Source organism: Dromiciops gliroides, chromosome 2 (assembly GCF_019393635.1).
Source record: "Dromiciops gliroides isolate mDroGli1 chromosome 2, mDroGli1.pri, whole genome shotgun sequence".
NCBI classification, from domain to species: domain Eukaryota; kingdom Metazoa; phylum Chordata; class Mammalia; order Microbiotheria; family Microbiotheriidae; genus Dromiciops; species Dromiciops gliroides.
In genome coordinates, this window is record NC_057862.1 from 636,963,184 (window position 1) to 636,989,301 (window position 26,118).

At 39.2% G+C, this 26,118-nt stretch overlaps 1 protein-coding gene across 3 annotated transcripts in view; it reads left to right on the plus strand.

Annotated features, from left to right (window-relative positions):
• The window catches only part of PHAF1 (phagosome assembly factor 1), a 56,842-nt gene that overhangs the window by 17,756 nt on the left and 12,968 nt on the right, over window positions 1-26,118 (plus strand). For all 3 annotated transcript variants that reach the window (XM_043983041.1, XM_043983044.1, XM_043983042.1), the window contains 6 exons: window positions 485-568; window positions 11,226-11,269; window positions 12,710-12,789; window positions 13,222-13,316; window positions 15,277-15,374; window positions 17,851-17,963. In XM_043983041.1, the coding sequence (XP_043838976.1) occupies window positions 485-568; window positions 11,226-11,269; window positions 12,710-12,789; window positions 13,222-13,316; window positions 15,277-15,374; window positions 17,851-17,963 (514 nt within the window). The remainder of the gene's footprint in view (window positions 1-484; window positions 569-11,225; window positions 11,270-12,709; window positions 12,790-13,221; window positions 13,317-15,276; window positions 15,375-17,850; window positions 17,964-26,118) is intronic.

Below are 26,118 nucleotides of genomic sequence, written 5' to 3' on the forward strand. Positions count from 1 at the left end.
CTGGAGTCAGGAGTACCTGAGTTCAAATCCGGCCTCAGACACTTAACACTTACTAGCTGTGTGACCCTGGGCAAGTCACTTAACCCCAATTGCTTCACTAAAAAAAAACAACAACAACAAAAGAGATCATTGGTAACTTCAGAGAGAGAATAGTTTTCATTTACAACAATAAAAGTCTACATATGTCCTCTTCCTCCTAGCATTTGACCAAGAACAGTGAAGTCAGAATAAAAATGTGTCACTTCTGTATAAGTTGAGCAATATAGAATATACTTCTTTTATGAAAGTATTTCATATAAATACAGCTTCTTCTTAGTCTTCAAATTTCATATTGATCTGTAAGATTCCTTCCAGACAGGGACTGTTGTCTATTCTGCTTTTGTATATCCCTCAGCTCCTAGTGCAGAGTAAAAACACAATCAGTGCTTTATAAATCTTATTTGGGTGAGTGGAGTCCTCATGTTGTTTTTCCTTTGTCTTACAGGCCCCTCTTAGTCATGACCTCATCCTTAACCTGACTCAGGACGGAATTAAACTACTGTTTGATGCTTTCAATCAGCGGCTAAAGGTAAACACTAGTCACAAGTATCATCTGAGATAATTGATGTTAGACAGTCATTCAGTGTTTTTGAGTATAACTCCATGCCTTTTTGGAAATAGATTTTGTCGTGTTGAAGACAATGGATTTGTGTACTCTCAGTAGCTCAGTTATGTTGCACTTGGTGGTTATTAGAAGGTTCTTATTCCTTACATAGCCCATTTTACAAGTAAGAAAACTATAAATGCCTTTGTGTCAGAATTTGAGAATGGGAATGAGCCCTAGAGGTGATCTAGTTCAAGGTTCTATCCAACTTCAAGTCTTTGATTCTGTGACACAGTCCAACTGCCTTGTTGTACAAAGAGGAAATTGAGGTCTAGAGGGAGGAAGCAGTTTGCTTAAGCCTGCACAGATGTTGTGGCAGAGCCAGGGTTAAGATCCAGTGGTCTTTCTACATAGTAGGAGTGACAGCTTAATAAGATTTATAACTAGGAGGGTACTCAGATCATCTAGTCCACCTTTCTCATTTCACAGAAGAAATTGAAGCCTTGAGAGGGGAGAAGTAACTTGCCCCTCATCCCAGGTAGTGAGTGGTAGACCTGAGATCTGACCTGTGGCTTCAAATCCTCTCTCCTAATGTGGTCAGCTGCCTGTGATCCCAGGCTTCTGGCTTCACCCAGTGGTCACTGCTCTACCATGCTCTGAGTCTTCCACTTCCGTAGTTAACAAATCAGTGCCGTCCCATTTTCACTTCGAAACCAGTGGCATTCCAGGAGCCAGCTCTATTACTTTTGGAGCTTCGTTCTCTATTTCACAAAGGCAAAGGAAAGCTAGCATGCTTTTTGAAGCTGAATATTGACTAAAAGGAGCATGATGATGACAGAGAGGCCAGGATATATTATGAAACTCCCAAGCCCCTTTGGAAGGAAGGGATCCTAAAATCACAAACCTAGTACAAAAGCGAACCTTAAAGTCCAAACCCTGATTTTACCAACGAGAAAACTAAAGTCCAGGAAGGTAAAACAGCTTACCTAGAGTTACGTAGGTAGTAAGTGGCAAAGCCAGCTTCTAAATCCAGGTCCTCAGATGCCAAATGCAGCAACCCATCCACTGTATCACAAAGACAAGATGGAGAGAGCTGGTGGTCGTGGTCATGGTTGTGGAAGAAGAAGGGAGCGAGTGTGCTGATGTGGGCACTAGTAGGATGGAACGAGGAGATAGCACCTGTTTGTTTGGGGTAGCCTGCCAGAGTATTTTGTTGTATAGAATCTTGAGGTCTGTGCTCTCTTTGATCTAGGGACTTCTTACACTGGTGCAGATTGTGAGCCCTCCACACAGTTTCTGCTCAGGTACCTCCTTCTAACCTGTGGGAGTTTAGGGTCACCTCTGTCCTGTACCAATGGAGCTCAGACTCTTTGGCATGTCCAGTCAAGTTAGAAAGAATTGTAGCATAGTCATAGCAACAGACTATTTGCTAAATGCAGAGTGCCTCATGAGAAGGTCGGTCACAGAGGGGATGATTTTTTTGGCCATGGCAAGGAAGGGAAAGTTAAATAGAAACGATTGAGGTCTGATTCCATGGTGTAAGGCTAAGAATATTGCTGCAGGGGAAGTCTTTCATTTTGCTACATTTTTGGTGTCTAGACACTGTCTATTAAAGAACAGAGACTGGAACTTGTCTTCAGATCTCTTGTGCAGACTAGTGGGGCTTGGGAGTTACCCAGCTCTTTATTGGTGGCTTTCTTTGAGCATAGGAGACCTTGAATAAATGTTGATTTTTAGATTGACATAATATTCACTAGCACATTGTTTGCTTGAGCTATGTGCTAATTGGTATGCTACAGTTCATAGAACCTGTTTTAGTCCAAGATGTTTTTTCAGAACATCATTTACAAATCCCAAGGTGGCTCATAGGTTGATTATGGGGCGGAGCCTTATTGTTTCAAAGCTACAGGTTAGAAGGTAAGTTCAAATTGTGTTCAGATTATAGTGTATGCCTTTTGAAAGATTTATAGGTTAATTTCAGATCACAAGAGTCAGTTGTCAAGATTATTTAACTTTGACCCAAGCCAAATAGACTTGGGTTAGGGAAAATATGAACTTCTTCAATGTCAAAGTGGCTTCATATACGTTCTCCTTTTGAAAATAAGCTTTTATTGATAGATTTTTACATGAACACAATATTCCCCAGTGTCCCTTCCTTTCCTCTCTCCAAAGAAAGTGATCCTATATAACAAATAATATGTTTGTAAGACAAAAAGGGAAAAGGAAAAATATCTGGTATAACTTATTAATACATTGGGGAAAAGTCTGAAAACATACTTACACGTTCTTTGCAATCAAACTTCCTTGTCTCCTACCCGTGGGCCCAGCCCCTCTAGGCACTACTGAAAATTAGGATTACAATTGAAAGTTTGAGGGAAGTAAGAAAAGACCAGGGAACCCCCATGATGAGGAGCAGGTAGGCACTGCAGCTATTCCGGTCAATCCCCCTGCTTGGCATCGTGTTTAATTATTAATGGGGAAGGAGGAATTGGGACACTTCCTAGAGGAAATGGGAGACTTTCGTGCCCTGTGAAGTGAGCGCCTATCTTGGTGCTTTGTAGTCTATCAGGAATAATCACTTCAGAACCTGAGCCTGGGAGTTGTATAGCAGGGCTGTGTTTCACTACCACTCCACAGTTGTTTGGAGTGATTATCCCCATTTGAGTTATTGAAGACCTTTTGAAGACCTATGAAGAAAATAGAAAGCGGTTTTAGACAAGACCAGCTTATTCCATTTGTGTCTCCTGTAATTTCATGTAACCTGCCCCAAATGCCACCTGCAAACTACTGGCTCAGCAGTTCCCTCAGTGTTTTCTGGTGACCCCTGCTGAGTCTATATATCCAAGCATGAGAAGTATGATTGCCGAACTATTAGGAAGTCTTGGGTGATAATACTGTATGAGCCATTCCTTTGTCTTTTGCGCTAGTCTTTTTCAGCCTGTGACACACCTAAAAATTTGTCAAGACACAACAAAGGGTTTTTTCCTTTCTACTCTCCCTAATCTTCCCTGTCTACACCTCACTTCCTGACTTTTCTTCACATACTATCTCTTCCTTCTCCATTTACCCTGAATACCAAGAATCCAACTTGGATTCCATTCTTCAGGGTGTAGGTTAACGAATGGCAATGGGGAAACCCAGTATATCAGTGCTCACTGGATGAGGATATAGAGCGTTCAGAGCACTTGAAAGCACCCTGGCCTCCTTTGGATCATGGAAGAAGATAAGATGGTAGATTAAGAGGTCACAAAAGAGCCCACTTCTTCAGTATCCCCCCACACCTCAAAAATAGCAGTAGAAGTCACACACACACATCCACACCCACACACACAACCATGAGAAATAACCAAAAATAGGTAATATCAAAAATTAGTAAGCCAGAAAAAAGCTCTAACGCAAGGAAAAGACATTAAAAAAGTCAAATTAATCAAGCAGTAACCTCTAAAGAAAAGGTATCATCAAAAACAAAGCCAGAAGTTCCTCAACAGAAGAAAACAAAATTAAGACTCCATTATGCAGACTGACTGATGATGTAAATATATATATATATATATATATATATATATATATATATATATATATATATATAGCAGAAAATCTGGAGGCACACAAAGAAATCAGAAGGAAGCAAAGAAGCAAACAGTACATTTTTGTTGATACATTGAAAAACTATCAATAATTTGGAGCTTATGGTTTTATATATGATCACTTGAGTGCTTGTTTGTTTAAACCATTTTTTTTCCTTAGAATTTTAAAATTACCCCCAAATAAAAAAGAAATTAAATTCCTCAGGACACAAGTCAATGCTTAATACACAAAATGAATTAAAAGGAAGAAATGGAATTCACCAGAAAAAAATTCACAAAAGAAAACAAGGAATCTCAGGACAAGATGATGGCTCAGTAGGTTAGAAATTTGTGTTGAAAATATAAAAATATCAGTGGAGACCATTAAGAGTACAATTATTATAAAAGCTGGTGGAATGACATGGTAAAGTGAAAATACAAAAGAAATAACCCTAGAAAAGAACTCAACTGGACAGACATTGGAAAGCAGTTCAGGTGAAAGTAACAGTTCTGAAAGATACATCAAGAACAGAAAATCTTGAGAATGATTGGGCTTCTGGAAATCTATGAAGAAGAATGTGTAAGTTACTTTCTCAGAGGTATTACAAACAAGGGACAGGTGGCGAATAGGATTCATAAGATGGCAACTGGGGAAAATCCTTTGGATGCCGACTGAAAGAACCCTGTTGTCTAGGATGTATTATAATGCATCTCTTGAAGTTGTGTCAGGCTGAACAAGATGTATTTACAGGGCATCATCTTGGATACCATTACTTGATCCTTCTGTTGGCAGAATAATATCCATTTATTTAGGGGTTTATGGTTTATGAGGTTCTCCTTCTCACCATTATCCTGTGAGTAGTGCTGGTCGTATTACTCCCATTTTACAGATAAGGAAACTGAAGGTATGTCCAAGGTTACTGACTATCCTTTCCAGCACTGGCTGTACCTTCTCTCATACTCATTCCTATTAAACTGGTTCTGGAGGAATTGAAATGTTTGTTATGCTTTATTCATTTAGATTCTCCTTTGCCTCCATCACTCTGCAACCTCATTTGAAATCCATTCAATCGGAATTTTCCTCCCCCGCCCGGGTCATTTTCCCTCTTTATTTCCTCACTCCTACCCATTCACCAGCAGACTGTCATATTCACATAGATAATAGATGATCCCTCAAAATCTTTAGCCTCCCAGTTCCTTAGCCTTCTTAAATTCCCATATCTTTTATTTCACTGTAGTTACACATAGAGATAGTCATCGTTACTCTCAAGTGTCCTCCACTTGGAAATTCTGACATTACACTACATAACTGTTACCTCCTCTCATCTGTTCCTGTGCCTTAACCTTCCTAGACCTCTTCTTTGCTTTTAGTGATAGCTCCATTTCCAGGAAGTTGGGTGGTATAGCAGGTAGAGCACTGGCCCTGGAATTGGGAGGACCTGAATTCAAATTCGACCTCAGACACTAGCTGTGTGACCCTGGGCAAGTCACTTAACCCCAATTGCCTTAAACATCTGGGGCCATCTCCAGTCATCCTGATAAATATCTTGCTACTGGACCCTGATGTCATGGTCCTCTTTGAGAACAAAGAACAAACAACAGTGGCCATTTCCTATACCTCTCAGAGGTATTCTCAGGCCTCACTTCCCTTTCATATCTCCCAGTATCAACCCAGGAGTTAGCTATTTCAGCTTGACACTGTCCATATGCCACTCCTTTCTTGCCATACCTATGCATCTGCCTCCTCTGCTTTTACTCACAAGCTTCTGAACACAGCTAGAGGAAGCCTCACAGCCATGCTAATTGGGTGCATTGCAAATTCATGTGCTCTCTTTTCAGCTGAGTTCTTGCTGCAGCAAGGCAGTCCTTTTATTCCTCTGTATTTGATTCTCACTCCCTATAAAAACTAAAATCAAAGGAATGCCCATCAATTGGGGAATGGCTAATCAAGCTGTAGTATACAATGGTGTTGAAATATTATTGTGCTATAAGAAATGACAAGCAGGATGACTTCAGAAAGGCCTGGAAAGACTTGTGTGAACTGATGTATAGTGAGGTGAGCAGAATTGTGCACAGAGATGGGCAATATGGCTTGATGAAGAACTGTGAATGACAACTATTCTCAGCAATACAATGATCCAAAACAATCCCAAAAGAATATTAATGAAGCATAATATTCACCTTCAAAGAAAGAACTGATAATGATGGAACAGACTAAAGCATGCTATTTTTCACTCTTTCATTTTTTTCCCTTTTATTCAAGTTTTCTTGTACAAAATGACTAATATGGTAATGTTTCACGTAATTGTACATGTGTAACCCATATCTGATTGCTTACTGCCTCAGGGAAGGGGATGGGGAGGGAGGGAAGGATAAAAAAAATGGAACCCAAAACTATAAATAAAAATATTTATTACAAACAAAAACCATTCCAAAACTTCTGTTTCCTTCTCAAGCCACCCACATTTCTTTCTTCCCCATCTCTCTCTTGGCTGAGGATCTTGACTCTTACTTTACAAAGAAATTTGAGGCCATTTGGCATAAGGTCCCTTCTCTTCCCTTCTGCTCCTATCTACTGATTCCTTTCCTACAACAGTCATAGTCAATTCCTAAAAATCTTTCTCTGTACCTTAACATCCCCTTAAACTTCCATCCCATATCTCTCCTCCCATTCTCAGCCAAAATGCTTAAAAAGAGATGTCTGCACTCACTTGCTCCACTTTTGCCTTCTGGCTCCCTACCTTCTCGCTTAAATAAAACTCCTCTCTCTAAAGTTACCAATAATCTCTTAACTGGCAAACCTCAAACCCCATCCTTCTCAATCTGTCTGCTTCATTTGAGCCAGTTGACTATCCTCTCCTGCTGAATACTCTTTATTCTCTGGACTTTTCTTATTCGGCTTTCTCCTTTCTTCTCTTACCTGTATAATTGTTCATTCTCCATCTCTTTGACTAGTTCTTACTGTCTCTCAGATTGACAATCTCTTATCTCGAATCTCTGATCAATTGCCACCTCTTGTTATTCTATCTCCACTCCCGTGGCATGAACCTTAGTTCAGGCCCTCATCACTTCTAGCTGAGATTGTTGCAATACCTTTCTAATTGGTCTCCCTGCCTCCGGCCTCTTATCTATCATTCTAGTCCAGCCTGTACACTGCTGCCAAAGTAATTTTCTTTAAAAGCAAATTTTAATGTATGATTTCTCCTACATCAACTGCAATGACTTTCTATTGCCTTTAAGGTCAAGTAGAAATGACTCTGTTAAGCTTTTAAAGCCCTATACAATCTGGCTCCAGTCTCTTTCCAGTCTCATTGGGCATTACTCCCCTCCCACACTCTGCAGTCCAGCCAAACTAACCTCAGTTAGTCAGGACACTGCCTATCCCATCTCTGTGCCTCATGTCCAGAAGGCACTCCCTCCTCATCTGTCTGTCTCCTAGAATCACTATCTTCCTTCAAGACTAAAGCACTACCTTCTGTGTGGAGCCTTTCCTGATCTCCCCTCCCAAACTACTTCCTCATAATTAAACTGTCTTGTGTATATTTGTATTTATTCCATTTATTTATGCGGCTTACATTTTTATATGTACTTTTCTCCCCATTAGAATGTAAACTGAATGCAAATTGAAGCATGCTTTTTTATTTTCATTATTCTTGGGGTTTTTTGGTCTGTGACATGGCTAATATGAAAATGTTTTGATGATTGTACATTATAGTCTATATCAAATTGCCTTGACAAGGAGGGAGAGAAGGAAGGAGAGACTATGGAAGTCAAAAATTTTTTAAATGAATGTTAAAAAATTTTATTTATATGTAATTAAAAATAAAATAAAAACTAAAAACAAAAAAAAAAAAGAATGTTAACTCTTTGTGGGTAGGGATGATTTCATTCTTTGGACTTGTATCCCTAGCACCTAGCTCAATGCCTGGCACATAGTAGGTTCTTAACAAATGCTTGTTGATGGGTTGTGTTGGAACTAACAGTTGAACTCATATCTTCTGACCCTAAGGCCAGCTCTTTTTCGGCTTTATCTTGTCACCTTTATGAAGCTATAAGAGTGACCACATCTCCAGGTAACAAAGATGTCTTCCCTACTGTTGCTTCTTTAGTTAGTTCACCTATGTAGCAGCCATGGCAAGACAAAATTCTTGATGGTGGGATGCATGCCAGCACACGACTCCTTTAATTCCTAGATACTAGGTGAGAGGCTACTCTGATGGAGTGACAGCACAGTAAACTTTATAGCCCTATGCATACTCAGTTCCAAATTATGTGGGCCATGACCATGGAATGCTATTGAACACTGAATTTAGCAGGCCAGCAGTGTGACAAGCATCCTGGAGATACAATGCCATGGCAGCTTCTGTAAACAGTGTATCCAGTGTACTCAGTAATTAGCTGGTGAACCTACAGACTGGTTTTTATTTATTGGTTCACCATGGAAAAGCCTTTTTAACCACAGCCAAACATTTAGATAGCATCAACAGGATCATCTTCAAACATGAAGAGCCATCTTATGTGTTGTTGCTATGACCAGTCAGGCACTTAATGCAGACTGTGTTTAATTTAATGATTTATATTTATAGTATCTTGATATTTACACTTGTCATTCTTATTACACTGGGCAGTAAGATCTCTAATATGTTTTAGTATACAGCTTCAGTCTTGTACTTAATCTATCCTGGGGTCTCTCTTGACACACTTCATTTAGTTATAGAATATTAGAACTGAAAGGACTTAGAGTCCAGCTCCCTTATTTTACAAATGGAAAAATTGAAACTCAGAGAAAGCAATTGACATTTCTAAAGATACACAGATAGTGTGAGTCAAGAGCCAGGTTGTGAAACCAGATTTTTGGATTCCAGAATCAGTGTTTCACAACATCCTCTATCTCCTGGTCTTTCCAGCTGTTTACATGACCCCAGCCAGAGATCCTACCTGAGAGACTTTATAGAATAGCCCAAGAACAATAATTTCTTTACACTTTACAAAAGCTAACATTGTGTGCCATTTATAGTTGACAAAATAGAGTGTTTATCGTCACTGGTTGTCTAGTATAACATTTCTATGGGAAAGTTAGGTTTAAATTACATTATTTGGACTTGATCCCCCTTTTCCTGGAATGTACCTGGCAGTTGATTTAGGGACGATCTGTACTGTGAGTTGGTGATAAACTTGCCCTGTGGACCCAGCATCACATACTCTTGCCCCTGCATACTCCGCTATTAAAGCCTGGTGGATTCTGTGATCCAGTCAGAGGTAAGCCCTTCAAGGGCAAGCATGGTCTTGGTTTTTGTCTTTGCATCTGTTCCTGTCACCTATGGTAGCCCCTTGCACTTAGCCAAAGTTTAACAAATGTTTGTTTGAATCTATCCCTCTGAGCATGTGATGATCACCTGTGCCTTTGCTTTGTGGCACTCTGGTTCTTTCTGTATTCTTTGTGTCTTACAGAGGTGATGAGCACTATGGGAAAGAGCATTGAATTGGAAGTCAGAAGGGCCTGGGTTTTTGAATCCCACGGCTTAGCACTTGTGTGAACTTGAGCACCTTACTTAAACTGTTTCCGTTTTGTCCTCGTAAAATAGAAGGATTGGGTTAGATAACTCCTATCAGCTCAAACTCCTGTGATTTCCCTCATTATCTTGGTATGGCTCATAGCCATCTCCTTAAACTGTAAACTCACTGAAGGCAAGGGCTGTCTTTTCTGGATTTTGTGTCACTGAGTGCTGAGCACACAGGTGGGACTCAGCAAATGGTCACTGAATTTGTCATTATCAAGATATCAGATGTCAAGACTGTGTACCTCCATAATGATAATAACACTATGAGCAAAGCTCCAGTTTCTTTAGGCTTGAAACACCCACCAAGATTCCCTTTTGGGTTAGACTATGCCATTAATCTAGATTACAAGAGAATTGTAGGCACATACAGAAGTGAAACCCGTCCTCTGTTAATGTAATGTAGCCCATTTCCTAGTAGAACAAACTTGATTTTTAAAGCAGTGTTTTGGAATGATTTTTCCACTCAGTATGATCTGGATTTTAATCATTCATCAAGGGTCCTCAGTTATAGCAGTATAGTCTAGTGCAGTAGCTGTAGAAGTAAAGGGGAAATATTCATTCTGTAAGATTAGATTTGAGAGGATTTTATTTAGCTGGCTGGGTTAATTTCATCTTCTATTGAAAGTAGATAAAGAACTGGCCTTGGAGACAAGAAGACAGATATAGGTAGAAATCCAGCCTCTGACACATACTGACTGGGTCATCCTGAGCACGGCACTTCACCCCTCTGTGCTCTTGACTGAAGGGGTAGAGAAGGTGCTGACTTGCAGAGGTGGGGGAAGTTTCTTTATTTAGGAGTCGTACCTGGCCACAGCTCCTGAAGAATCCAGAAAATCAAGTCTTCACCACCAGAGTACTTGACACAGTGAAGTGACTCAACATCAGAAATAGATAGTTTTATAAGTGGGAATAAAAGGTGTGTTACTGCTTTGCACCTACCCTAAGGACCATGTTCCCTTTCCATCTGCCTTGCAGCTGAAACTTACTCTATGTGCTGTTGCCTCTGACCAGAAGATGAGCTCCTGGAGAGCGGGGGCCTCTTTTCTTTTTGTATTGCCAGGGCTTAACACAGTGCTTGTAAGCACTTGATAAGTACTTTTTCATTTACTCAGTGAAATCATGGGTCTGAGCTCTAATTGTTATTACAGGAAAGGGATATTTTAGATTTGAGTGTCTACAAAAGCTCTCTGTCTCCACCATTATCTGCTATGTGGGAGCCACATTTTGGAATAAGTAAAAAGAAACTAAGCTATTACATGGAGGGTGTACATTTGGATAGCCTGATTTAAAGATCTGGATTACGATGATCATTGGGATGTGGATTTTTCCCTCTTTAGGTCAAGACAGGTCTTGATTTACACAAAACTCATTCTTAAAGAGAATATTTGTCCATTGTGGATCCTGATGAGTGTTTATTTTAGAAACCACTTGTAGGAGATTTTTAAAAAATCTAATCATACTAACTTTTATGCTTTTAACCATTTTTCTTAAATGTTCAACATATTGTCTTTTTAGGTAATTGAAGTTTATGACTTGACTAAAGTGAAGTTAAAATATTGGTAAGTCTTATTTAGAACTGGTGTATCATTCTCATGACAAACTAGTTCTGGATATCTGCTTTCCTTTTGTTCAGTAGTCTGTCACCACTTCTTTTCTCCCCAGAGCAATGAGGCTGGTTACATCTATACGATTTGTATGGGCTGGGACTGTCTCTTGTCATCTGCCACAACCCAGGGTCCTCAGGCCAGGGGTCCATCCCTTGGAACAGCCTTCTGAGCCATTTAGAACACTAAACAGACACCCCCAGGATTGATTGTGTCCATCAGCACATTTCTTGACAGTTAGTTGCATTCATTGTCCCTGCAGTACAGGAAGGTCTCAGTCCCCTGGACTTTCTGAGGATCTGCATTTGTTGCTAGGCCAGACCAGGGACTAATGTTGACCATTTAGTATAATTATGTTTTGATGAGGAAATTCTCATCTTAAGCAAATTTGGGTCATGCTTTGTAAGATAGAAAGTCAGTCTCTTAAGAATCTAATCTTAAAAGTTAGAACCAGATAGGTACAGAGTTGCAAATAGTCTTACTGAAATGGTTGCCTTCTCCATTCTCATTTTACTTCTGCCTGGGCCAGTATAGAGTTTGTTGCTCCCTTTCCCTTCCCTCCCCTTCCCTCTCTTCACAGAGATCTCACGTCCTCCAAGCCCTCAGAGCTCTTGACCAAATGTCACTTTATAAGCATGTTCCTTCTCACAGATTTGCTTCCTCAAAATTCTCTCTCCCCTCCCCTTTTCCTCTCCCCAAGTTTATTCCTAGTGGACTGCTCCAGTACCTACCCTACTGATACAGTCGGTTTTAATACATTCCCCTTTTAAAAGTTCTCTCACCTCCTACTGGAGTAGCACAGCCTTTTCATACAAAGAGTTTCAGCTCTGCTGACCCACCTGAGCCAGCCTTTCTCCATGTCTGTGTATCATACTATTTGAAATTCCACTAGACTGGGAGACCAGCTTATCCCTCATTCTGATGAGTAGTGAGTGTATAATTTATTACAGGAACTTCTGAAGGACAACCTGTAAATACAGTCTTTGTTTTCTTATGCTTAAAAATCTTGGGTGTGGGGCAGTGTGTCACTATGATTAGAGGCCTGACCTTGGAGTTGGGAAGATTTGTGTTCGAGTCCTACTTCTGATACCTACTGGCTGTGTTGGGCAAGTCATTCACCCTCTCTGTGCTTCCAGGCAGCCTCTCTCTTAAGACTATGTTACTTGTCTATCATGTGAGGGGGATTTCCACATCAAAGAGTTCTTTTCACCAATGAAATCATGTTTGAACTATAACAAAAATAGTTTGGGTAAGTGGCTTACCTTAATATTTGAACTCAGTTCTGAACTGGCACCTGTGGGTTGTTTTGGGTTTTTTAAATATGTTTTGCAGCCATGATAACTCATGAACTATGAGGTTTTGTAACTGTTGAAAAGGGCCTTTTTTGTTTTTCAGTGGTGTCCATTTTAACTCTCAGGCAATAGCTCCAACCATTGAACAAATTGATCAGTCCTTTGGAGCAACCCATCCTGGAGGTAAGCAGTAATATTGTTAAATAGTGACAACTCATGGCAGTGAACATAGCAGTTATTGTTTTATTACACTAATTCAGAGTCTAGCAGTATTTAAAGAAACCGTCTCCTTTGCTTGCAAGCCTACTCAGTAAAACTAGAGAAGAAAAAATATAATGAAAGATCATGTTTGTATCTGGCATTCCAATTGATTACACACTTAAAGTTCTCATTTGATCCTCCCGACACCCCTGCAAGGTAGAGGAAGCAGCAGTATCCCCAGAACTCAGAGAGCTGGAAGGATTGGCCCAAGACCACAATGATAGAGCCAGAAAGCAAATCCTGCTGCCATTACTAATGGTTATCTGAGTGCCCCCTGCTCCAGCCCCTTAGTCTTAGATTGGAATTTGTAGCCAAAGTGACTTCTGCATTCACATGAACTCCCTTCTTTTCCAGTGTACAACTCAGCTGAACAACTTTTCCACCTCAACTTCAGAGGATTATCTTTCTCTTTTCAATTAGACTCGTGGACTGAGGCTCCAAAATATGAGGTCAGGAATTCTGTTTCTAATGCTGCTGAAATATTGTCAGGAGTGTATAGATAGCACATGACTTCAGAGAATTTAATGAATAAATAGCCAACCAAAGGGATTTCTTTTTCATTTTTTTGCCTTTAAATTGAATATTATTAAGTAATTTCCTCAGGGATATGTGTTAATGCTTTTTTTTTTAATCTATCTTGCTTTAAACAGTATCACTGTCCCTGAAAACTAGCATTGAATTCAGTGATCTCTCAAGACCCCTTCAGCACTGTGTCCTATGATGCTGTATACAAAGGAGATGCTCATTTTTCAGGGACACTGCTGGTTCTTCTTCTCACTCACTGTGGATGGAAGCAATTTTTGCATCTCATAGCACTTTGTTCTCTTTTGCACTTTTGTTTTGGGCCTTGTTTTACCATGTGTATGCTTGATCTCCCTCTACCACACCATGAGCCCAGGGACCATGTCTCCTTTACTTGTGTCTCCCCTGTGTGTAGGACCTTGCATCCGGAGGTGCTTAATAAATGTTTGGACATGGTTTGTCAGATTCATCTTGGGAGGAGGGAAAGAGGAGAAAAGAGGCATACCATCTTCTTATGAGGTTCCCAGAGGTTGGCTTTTCTAAAGTATCAAGGGTACTGAAGGATAACCATTTCCTCAGTGAGAAATGGTAATATTGATGTGGCCAGCTTTAAGCAATAGATGTATTCATGAAAAGAGATTTGAAATAAAATATTAATTTTTTTTCTACTAAGTATACAATACAGTATGAATAACTTTATCTTCTAAATTTTCAGTGGCCTGAGGCTCCTAACAATCCTCCCATCTTCTCTATGTCTTTAGCAAAGAAGCCTTTAAATAGGCTAAGGAAACTTTCTGTTTAAAAAAAGGAGTTGTGGCTAATCTTTTTTATAATCTGAAAATCATTCCCTAAATTTTGGGAGGGGAAATTCACTTCTGCTTAGAGTAGTAGTTGGACCCCTTGGCATCCCTGAGACTCAAGGACTCCATGAAGTCAAAAATATTTTCATAATAATACATATTTTTTTGTGGGGCAATGGGGGTTAAGTGACTTGCTTAGGGTCACACAGCTAGTAAGTGTCAAGTGTCTGAGGCCAGATTTGAACTCAGGTCCTTCTGAATCCAAGGCTGGTGCTTTATCCACTTCACCACTTAGCTGCCCCCTTTTTTCATAATAATATTAAGGTGTTAATTTGTATGTTGATATGTTTCCCTTTCTCAACTACATACCTTTGTGAGGCTGGATTTTCTTCATCTATTTCAACTAAAACAGTGTTGCAATGATTGAATTTAGAGGCAAATATAAAAATCCATTTTAATTTAATTAAAAGAGATTTTGAAAAATATGTGAAACAATGTCACTCATCTAAATTTTTTTTTTTAGTGAGGCAATTGGGGTTAAGTGACTTGCCCAAGGTCACACAGCTAGTAAGTGTTAAGTGTCTGAGGCCGAATTTGAACTCAGGTACTCCTGATTCCAGGGCCGGTGCTCTATCCACTGCACCACCTAGCTGCCCCTACTCATCTAATTTTTAACGTGATTGTTTTCATAAATGTATATTAATGTTGTTTTAAGTGAATTAATAAATATTTTAAAATTTTATCAGTTTTAATTTTTGATGTGGTAAATATCTATAGACCTAACCTACATAAACAAAAGCTATTTGAGGTCCTTAGCAATTTTTAAAAGTTGTGAAGGGGTCTAGAGATTTTAAAGAATCGAGAGCCTCTGGTTTAAGAGAACTTGCCTCTAATGTTCCTTTTGTGGGAAAGAATAGTTAACTTGATTTAAAAAAAAAGATTCGCCTCACTTATACTTCTGAGTTTATAATTCATCCATTTTATGATTTTGCTCTATGTGGAATGGTGCTGGTATTATTAACCTTAGCAGGTTCTTACTCTCCAAAGATGCAATACACTTAGTAAAATGGGTATTTTGTGTTTGCAGCCTAATTTTGCCCATGGCCTGGCTTCTCTTCAGATTCCCCACGGAGCAACTGTGAAACGCATGTATATCTATAATGGAAATAGCTTGCAAGACACCAGGTAAGCAGGAAGGAGAAAGAACAGGTTACCTCCTCCCAGCCAGAAGGCTTCTCGCTGTGCCCCAGCCTGTAAAAGGGATAGAACGGGCACTGGAAGGGAACTTAGGGGCTATCTAGGCCAACCTGCTTTTTATAGTTCAGGAAACTGAAGCCCATAGAGGTGAAATCATGTATGCAAGGTGACAGGTCAGGTAGGATCGGAAACCGGGACTTTGGTCTCTATAATCCAGTTATTTTTTCCCTCTATATAATGGTGCCTTGATTCTATAATTTTTTTTAATTAGTTTTTATTTTATGACAAAAAAAGAAAATGAAGAGGAAAAGAGGCATTATACGATACAATATACATTTATTAAAGCCCCATTTACCAAGGACTATGCTAAGCACTGGGGATACAAATAGGAGAAAGAAAGGCAGCCCCTGCCCTCATGGAGATTCCCTTCTGATGAGAAAAGACAGTGCACAACGGGGAGTTAAAAAGGTGAAGTGGGATGGGCATGACTTGATGGAATGTGCCCTGGTGGGAGATGAAGAATTAGCTGGAATTTCTGAGCCCACTATAAAGAGAGGACTTGGGAGGTTTTTGCCCCGCCCACGAGAAACAAAATTGTACAGAGTTCCTATATTACATTGGCCTTGGTGCTTGTAAGGGCTTGAGCCCTTACAAACCCCCCTTAAAAAAACAATTAGAAGAAAAGGTAAAAGTAAAAACAAGCAACTAAAAATAGTGTGAGTTGGGGGGGGCGGGCGGACTGTTGAGAATAGCTAAAAGAAACAAAAAATAAGCTTTCCTCCTCAACGGACAAAAGCACTGGGGGGAAATCTTCAGGATGTCTTTGTATAAAATACAGTCTTGAGCTACTCAGTCCCTCCAGAACTGTCCTTGACTCACCATGTATGGGAAAGCAGTCTGGATCAGATAAAGAAAAAGTCAGAAGAGCCCAAACAAATTGTCTGGACTCCTGCCATTTGAAAGCAAGTAGTCCTATTTCAAAAAGAAAACAAGACTTCTACTTCTGTGGTGGGGTATTCCCCTCAGAATGACTGCTAATAGTCTGTGATACATTCCCAGTGGAAATGTTGTTCTTGTTACCTTATGGATTGGGTAGCTAGGTGATGCAGCTGATAAAGCACTGTCCCTGAAGTTGGGAGGACAGAAATTCAAATCTCACTTCAGACACTTATAGCTGTGTGACCCTGGGCAAGTCACTTAACCCTCATTGCCCTCCCCCCCCCCAAAAAAAAGGGGGGGGAATGAAAAACAACAATCTTATGGATTACTAAGGTCAGAGAGTAGTCTGGTTTGGCCAACAATAGGACTTGTCCTGATGTCCAATTAGGCAGGACTTGGGTATTGGGTTATTTTTTGTATGACCCATAAATAAAACCAGGGACCTCTGTACTTTAAAAATACTATATGCTGGGGTAGCTAGGTGGCGCAGTGGATAGAGCACCGGCCCTGGAGTCAGGAGTACCTGAGTTCAAATCCAGCCTCAGCCATTTAACTCTTACTAGCTGTGTGACCCTGGGCAAGTCACTTAACCCTAATTGCCTCACCAAAAAAAAAAAGTTATATGCAAGTGGGGATTTTCCTAGAGGGGCCATTGTGGTGTCTTAGAGGGTAACTTGTGCTTATTGCCTTTTGCCTGGTCTAGTGGAAGGGAAGACGTTCTGATCCCTGACTTGGTAGTTGAAAACTCCTGGGCAAGTCAGCAGATTCCTTTCAATTCTCCTGGGGTCTTGTGAAAAGAAGTGACAGGTGTGGAAGTACACTGTAACTATAAAGTGATTTGCAGGTTTAGTAGTCTTGGCCGCCTTCTGCTTCTAAATTCTTTACAGTATCGGGACTTCCATTAGTCTGGGAGCTGCTCTTGTGCCAAGCCCAGAAGCTTCAAGGCCTAGCCTCTACCTCGGCATCGCCATCTGGTGGTGGATTCATAGCTTGTTGTGTAGCAAGTTGTTTTGGTCATTTCCACCAGTTGACTGTGCAGATACCTGTCCGTGACCCTTTCATCTTCAGCCACTCTATCAAGGCAGCCAACATTTACATTTATTGATTAATTACCATGTGCCAGGCACTGTGCTAAGTTCTAAAAACACAAATAAAAGCAAAAACACAAAAATAGTCCCTGCCCTCAAAGAGCTTACTGATTAATGGGAAGAGGGTGGAGTAAGCATTTAAGTGCCTATTCTGTGCCATCTGTAGCACTAAGCACTTAACAAATATCTCTTAATCCTTAAAACCTTGGGAGGTAGGTGCTGCTGTTATCCCCATTTTACAGTTGAGGAAACTGAAGCACACTTTTAAATGACTTGCCCAGAATCACCCAACTAGTAAGTGTCTGAGACTGGACTTGAATTCAGGTCTTCCTAACTCTAGGCTCAGTGCTCTGTCCACGGCACCATCTTGCTGCTTCTAAAGGTCCATTTACAAGAGCCTTTGCTTAGAGGCTGCTCACTCTGTTCCTGATCCTCAGGGCCCCGGGCATGCCCCTCAGCTGCTTCCTGGGAAATGTATATGCAGAAAGTGTGGATGTTTTGAGAGATGGAACCGGACCCTCAGGTTTACGACTCCGACTACTTGCTGCAGGTAAGTGGCCAGATTGAGGGAAGGGAATTTTTTTCTTTCTTCCTTTTTTGTACTCCACTGTGCTTAATCCATTGATATACACACCATAGACTCCTTATGAATGCTTGTTGAATTGCAAGTTCACTCTTTAATTTGGAAGCATGATAAAGGGACAGTCTGTACTGGGTCCCATACACTGTATATGCTGGCATCTCTAACTAGGTGAAATAGGTTGTTTCTTGTGACTTTGTTTGCCAGCACTTGATAGGCCTCTAGGGGATGAGAAAGCTATGCCCATTGCCCTCGCCTCACTACCTTATTTTTTCCTAGGGTAGCTTAGGATTGCTCTTTTATTGAGGAAGTCCAAAAGGGTTCTTGAGGTAACCATTGGGAGGAGGTTTAGTAAGCAAAGAAAGGGCCCTTAAATCCTTTTTATTTAGCACATTCATCTCCATTTCTGGGGCCTTAACCTTTGGAATGCCCTAGGATAAAATGCACTCTGCATGCATACATATCACTTCACTTTGTCTCTGCTAATTGATTTCTCACTCTAAGTAGTGCTTAAGATAATTCTTCTCCTAAGGGAACATCAGAAGCAAAACTGTGGGGAATGCATTGGTTCAGAATTAGAATTGGGTTTGGATTCTGGCCCCCCCCCAACTAACCTTCTCTTAACCACCCCTCAATAAAATTAAGATGTTGAATTTGATAATCTCTGAAGTGTTCTTATACCTCTGAAAATCGTGTGATCCTAAAATAGAGCCTCAGCTAGTGATGCTATTTCAAGAGAAATATTCTGATAGCTACATTTATCTCCTTCCACTCTCTCCTCTCTCTCTATCTCCCTCTTGGTTTGTTTGTTTGTTTTTTAATTAAGGTAGGTGAAAAGGGGAGAGACAGTAGTAATAGTGGTTTTTTAAAAAGAGGAACATTGAAACATTTTTTAAAAATACACAGAGGGAACAGAAGGAAGTTCAGAAGGAAGCACAATAAGGGCAGTTTTGAAACATGTAGAATTAGAATATACCCTTTTTAAAAAGGGCAAGGTGAGTGAACTTTGATCTAGAAAGTTACAGGGTCAGTTGGTAAGTAGAGCCATCATAAGGAATAGAGAACATACTCTAGGCACAATAAAATTTATTTGATCACAGTTCTAGAACCAAAGAGGTGGAGAATGGGGGGGGGGGGGCTGGAGAATAGGAGGTGAAGTATGACTATAAGTACAAAAAAATTGTTACAAAATCTGATTATAGATCATTCGCTTGGCAGTGATTGATTTAACCCCTACCGTGTGCAAGGCAGATGAGCAGATTCAGCTTGCCTGCCTTTAAGAGGAGCCCTTTTAGATCAGATAGCCCATGAGAGTGACCGTATCTCAAGCTGGCCCTTCTGTAGCTTGGAAGGGAATTGCTGCCCAATTGTGTATTGAGAAGAGAAACCCCTAATGAGTGAAATGGAAGGCACTGGGGCTGAAAAGCAGCTAGTATTGAAGCCTATCTCTAAGCCTTGGATTCCATGTGGATGAGCTTTTTCGTGGCAAAGCTTTGGGGCTATACTCAGTACCACAACTTGTGTACTCAGGTAGTATTAGGTACTAGGGGACACATGTTAACTCAAGTTATTACTCCTCTTATGTGGTGACAATGTCAAATTACTTTCCAAGAGCACTAGGTTAAACATTGCTTTATGTGAGGTATGGTTCTGTTTCTTGAAAATTTCATGACATTTAAAGCTTGGGAGATAAGCCTGAGTCTCCAGGTTGTGATGTCTTACATCTTTTTTCTCTTTGTGGGACCTTAGAACTAGAGCTGAAGACCCCTTAGATTATTTGGAAAACTTGATGGTTCAGTATTTCATGTCTTAAATCACAGAAAACCTGATGAGATGAGGAAAGTGAGAATGCTTTGAAAATTGTAAAGCATTAGAGAAATGTCAAGGATTTCTAAAAATTTCACTTTATAGGATCCATTATTTAATCCTAAACCATCTATGACTGCCTTTTTTGATTTGCACCCAGTAAAAAATTTTGAGCACGTACCCCAGTATGTGACTCGGGATGTGTTCTCATTTGTAAATGACATTGATGTTTTACTGTATTATTAATGATGTACATTACAAAACTTACACAAAATAGAAATTTTAACAGGATGAGATAAAGATAATATATATCCTAGAGTCAATAGGGAGCCACTAGAGTTTGAAAAGGTAAATGCCTTGATCAGACCTAAGCTTTAGGAAAATTATTTTGTCAGATTTTTGGAGGATAGTTTAGTATGGAGGAACTTGAGGTTGTGAAATTGTTCTGGGCTGTACCTGACTCAGTTTGTTCACTGGTAGTTTGGGTCCAATATTGAAATCAAAATGAGATACTCATAGGTCATTAAACAATGAACAAAAGGAGATTAACTTAGTCATAGCAGAGAAGGATATTCACCTAAGTGCTGTTGTCTCTGAATTGCTAATATTGGTCCATCAGGCAAGCATCAAGGGACTTAACTGCAGATCAATATCCAGAGCCTTTAGTCCCCTGTGCTGGCTAAGTTCTGAGTATGGTTTCAGTAGCTTTGAAGGAAAAGAACTAGCCCAGCTCCCTCCACAAAGCTGACTCACTCTATCTATCTATCATCCATCTATCTATCTATCTATCTATCTATCTATCTATCTATCTATCTATCTATCTATCTATCTATCTATCTATCTATCTGTGGCGGTGAGGGTTAAGTGACTTGCCCAAGGCCACACAGCTAGTAAGTATCAAGTGTCTGAGGCCGGATTTGAACTCATGTCCTCCTGACTCCAGAGCTGGTGTTTTATCCACTGCGACACCTAGCTGCCCCCAACAAAATAATTTTTTGAGGGGAATGAGGGGACTCTGGTAGCTATTCTTCCTACTTCAAACAGGAATTGAGAGGCAATTAAAATAGTCCAAACAGAAATGACCTGGTAGCTATTTGAGTAGAGAGAAGGGAACAGATTGAGAGGTGAGGGGATAGAATTGAAGATTAAGTAATTGTGAATCTTTGGATTTAGCTAAGGGAAAATGTGAGAAGCCAAAGATGGGGAAGGGAATAAGCAGATAATGTGCTAAGCACTTTTATAAATAATGCTTCATTTGGCCCTGAAGTTGTGAGACTTTGGAGTGGCTAAAGATATTGGGCAGTCAACACTAATAGGAAAAATAGATTTAAGGGGAAAAAGAACATGTTAATATCTCTGAGCCACATCACAATCCATCTATCTCTGCTCATCCCACGTGATTCACTTTCCTACCCAGAATAAAAAAGGGGGAGGCTAGGATTACTGGGGGAAAGGGTAGGTGTGCTCATATTGGATACAAATCCCAGAATTCAGAAAGGGTGGTGCCCCAACTGAGGCAAACAGCAAGCCTTCTGTACCTTGGAAACTGCAGTGGCCAAAATAATCCATCTCCTTCCAACGCTTAGCCAGGTTGGTCCTTGGATAACAGACATAATAATCTATTTCCATAGTCAAAGCCTTCCCAGCTTTGAAGAACTTGCCATAGCTTGCTCTGTGCTGGCCCAGCCTCTGGGAATCCAGTTCACCTTCATGCCACAATGAGACATCAGAGGAAGACTTTAATGAGGGATTTGTTAGTATTGCTAATAATGGTACCATAACCACAATAATATTGGGAACTCAAATTCTAATCCTCCTTTTGACTTTGTTTCCTTTTGTTTTAGTCAAGTCATTTCAAGTCTTTGTTTTCTCACCCATAAAATGGGACTTTTTAAACACCTGAATTTTCCTTTTGAAATTCTCACCAATTTGTAAGAGCCTAGAAGAGTTGTATGTAGAAAAGGGGCCTGTAGCAGATATTTAGATAGATTAATGGATGGACGGATGGATAACAGTAAAGACAATGAGAATAAATAGTAAAATCAAACATAATTTGTAGTTACATATATATTTGTAATTTTATTGAAATATAATTTCCATATATAAGAAACAAAAGGAAAATTGCTTGTGAAGCTATAAATTTCAATTACATACAGCTTGCATTTAAAAAATAAACATTTTTGTTTATAGTTTTTAGTTCCAAATTTTATCTTTCGTCCCCACCCCGTATGCAATCAGATATGGGTTATACATGTGCAATTATGTAAAACATTACCATATTAGTCATTTTGTACAAGAAAACTTGAATAAAAGGGGAAAAACAAAAGAAAATGAAAAATAGCATGCTTCAGTCTGTGTTCAGTCAATACCAGTTCTTTCTTTGGAGGTGGATAGTATGTTTCATCATTAGTCCTTTCCAATTGTCTTGGATCTTTGTATTGCTGAGAATAGTTGTCATTCACAGTTCTTCAAAAAATGTTGCTGTCTATGTGCATAGTATTCTCTTGGTTCTGCTTACTTCACTATACATCAGTTCATACAAATCTTTCCAAGCCTTTCTGAAATCATCCTGCTTTGTCATTTCTTATATCACAATAATATTTCATCACCATCACATACCACAGCTTGTTTAGACATTCCTCAATTGATAGACATTCCTTTGATTTCCAATTCTTAGCCACCACAAAAAGAGCTGCTATAAATATTATTGTACAAATGAGTCTTTCTTTTTAGCAATGTCTTTGGGATATGAACCTAGCAGTGGTATTTCTGGATCAGAGGGTACGAACAGTTCTATAGTCCTTTGGGCATGGTTCCAAATTTACATCATGCATTTTTAAGAAGTATACAATTTAATATAATTTTAATACATTTTTGGTGTTTTTTTTTTCAAAATGTTGACTTCTAAATTCTTTTCTTTCCCTAATCATTGAGAAGGCAAGAAATGCGATATCCATTATACATGTGAAATCATTCAAAACATTTTCAGATTAGCCATGTTGCCCAAAAAGGCAAGAAAAATAAAGTGACAAATGTATGCTTCAATCTGCAAACAGACTTCATCAGTTCTCTCTCTGGAAGTGGATAGCATTTTTCATCATAAATCCTTCAGAATTGTCTTGGATTATTGTATTGATCAGAATAACTAAGTCATTCACGATTGATAATCATACAGTATTGCTGTTACTATGTATGATGTTTTCCTTGTTCTGCTCATTTCACTTTACATAGTTCATATAAGTCTTCCCAGGTTTGTCTAAAACCATCCACCTCAACATTTCTTATGGCATAATAGTATTCCACCACAATCATTTGCCACAACTTGTTGGTTATCCCCTCAATTTCCAATTCTTTGCCAGCACACAAACAGTTGTTTTAAATATTTTTGTACAAATAGGTCCTTTTAATTTTTCTTTGATCTCTTTGGTGTACATACCTAGTTAGTAGTGGTATTGTTGGGTCAAAGGGTATGCGTGGCTTTATGGCCTTTGGGCATAGCTCCAAATTGATCTCCATAATGGTTGGTCCAGTTCATGACTCCATTAGCATTTCATTAGTGTCTCAGTTTTTCTACATCCCCTCCAACATTTGTCATTTTCCTTTTCTGTCATGTTAATTAGGAAGTGAGGGCATGGTGGTTAAAGTGCTAGTCTTAAAGTTATGAAATCCTCATTTAAATTCCACCTCTTACACTTAATAGATGTGAGGTGGTACCTCAAAGTTGTTTTAATTTACATTTCTCTAGTCAGTAGTGATTTTTAGAGCGTTTTTTCATGTGACTATAGATTGCTTTGATTTCTTCTTCTGAAAACTGCCTGTTCATATGTTTTGACCATTTCTCAAGTGGAGAATGACTCTTATTTTTATAAATTTGACTCAGGTTTCTATATATTTGAGAAATGAGTACTTTATCAGAAAAACTTGCTGTAAAAAAATTTTCCCCCAGATTCCTGCTTTCCTTTTCATCTTGGATACACTGGTTTTGTTTGTGAGAAATCTTTTTCATTTAATGTAACCAAAATTATCTGTTTTGCTTCCCATGATCCTCTCTTCCTCTTGTTTGGTCATAAATTCTTCCCTTATCCAGAGATCCAACAAGTAAAATTGTCTATGCTCTCCGAATTTGCTTATGATGTCACCCTTTATGTCTAAATCATATGCCCGTTTTGACATTATGTTGGTGTATACTATGAGATGTTATTTTATCTCTAGTTTCTGCCAACCTGCTTTCTAGTTTTCCCAGCAATCTTTGTCAAATAGTGAGTTCTTGTCCCAAAAGCTTGCATCTTTAGATTTATCAAACATTAGATTACTATGGTCATTTACTACTATGGATTGTGTACTGTTCCACCACTCTATTTCTTATCCAGTACTAGATTGTTTTCATGGTTATCACTGTATAATACAGTTTGAAATCTGGTTCTGCTAGGCCACCTTCCTTCACACTTTTTTTCAATGATTCCCTTAATATTCTTGACCTTTTTGTTCTTCCAGATGAATTTTGTTGTTATTTTTTTCTAGTTATATAAAATTTTTTTTGGTAGTTTGGTATGGCACTGACTAAGTAAATTTGAGTAGAAGTGTCATTTTTATTATATTAACTCAGCCTACACATGAAAAATTAATATTTCTCCTGTTAAGATCTCTATTTGTGTGAAAAGTGTTTTGTAATTGTATTCATATAGTTCTTGGGTTTGTCTTGGCATGTAGACTCCCAAGTATTTTATATTATCTGCAGTTATTTTATTTTATTTTTTTAGTGAGGCATTTGGGGTTAAGTGACTTGCCCAGGGTCACACAGCTAGTAAGTGTCAAGTGTCTGAGGCCGGATTTGAACTCAGGTACTCCTGACTCCAGGGCCGGTGCTCTATCTACTGCGCCACCTAGCCGCCCCTGCAGTTATTTTAAATGGAGTTTTTCTTTGTGTTTCTTCCTGCTGATTATGTTGGTAATATAGAAATGCTGATGACTTATGTGGGTTTATGTCCTGCAACTTTGTTAAAAGTTGTTAATTGTTTCAGCTAGTTTAGTTGATTCTCTAGGATTCTCTAAGTAGACCATCATATATTATCTGCAAGAGTTATAGTCTTGGGGGCAGCTAGGTGGCTCAGTGGATAAAGCACCAGCCCTGGATTCAGAAGGAACTGAGTTCTGGCCTCAGGCACTTGACACTTATTAGCTGTGTGACCCTGGACAAGTCACTTAACCCTCAAGTGATAGTCTTCTGGTTTTAAATGGAAATGTTTTATTTATATTTATATTCTTTTCTTTTTCACTTGGTATCACTATTCCCTCTCACCAAAAAACAAAATAATTACCCTGTCTGATAACAAATAAGTATAGTAAAAAAAAAACATTCACTGTCTGGCCCTGCTGTCTCATTATGCATTTCTTATTGCTCACCTTTTTTTTTTAAATTATAAAAGTATTTTATTATTTCCCATTTACATGTAGAGATAGTTTTCAACATTTGTTTTTATAAGATTTCTAGTTTCAAATTTTTCTCCCTCCCTCCCCCACTCCCCAAGACAGCAAGTAATCTGATATGTTATATATGTTATAAGAGAAGAATCAGTCATTACTCACCTTTCTGCCAAGAGATGAAAGGTATGACTCAATATTGGACTTGTGTAGTTAGGGTTGTTCATTGCTTTGAATGAAGTTCTTAAGTCTCTCAAAGTTGTTTTCTTTTACAATGTTGAATTGCATAACCTGTTTTCCTGGTTCTTTATACTTCATTCTGTATCAGTTTGTACAAGTTTTCCCAGGTTTTTCTGAATCCATCCCTTTTGGTAATTTCTTACAATGCAGTAATATTCCATTACGTTCCTATACTGTAATTGGCTCAGCAGTTCCCCAATTGATATTTATTTCCAGTATTTCACTACAACAAAAAGGTCTGCTATAAGCAGTTTTACCTTTAAAGCTCTCTACCATTTTCTTTAATCTCCCTGAGATAGAAGCCTAGTAGGATTCACCCACGGGATCAGTGGATGAACATTGTGATTACTTTGGGGACATAGTTCCTAATTATTTTCCAGAATTATTTTCCAGAATAGTTGAACCAATTCATGTAAACATGATATTTCTGCAGTATTCTATCACTTGGCCTTCCCTAAGACTCCGTAGCAGATTCAAGATACCATCAGGAAGAGGGCCTCCATGACCCATACAGATCACAACCTCACCATCTATCTCATCCTGGAGAAAAGAAGACCTGGATGTAGGGAAACTATGATAGTGCTCTTTAAGGGATCTGAAGGGCTTTCATATGGAAGAGCGATTCACATTGTTCTGCTTGGCACCTAAAGGCCAAACT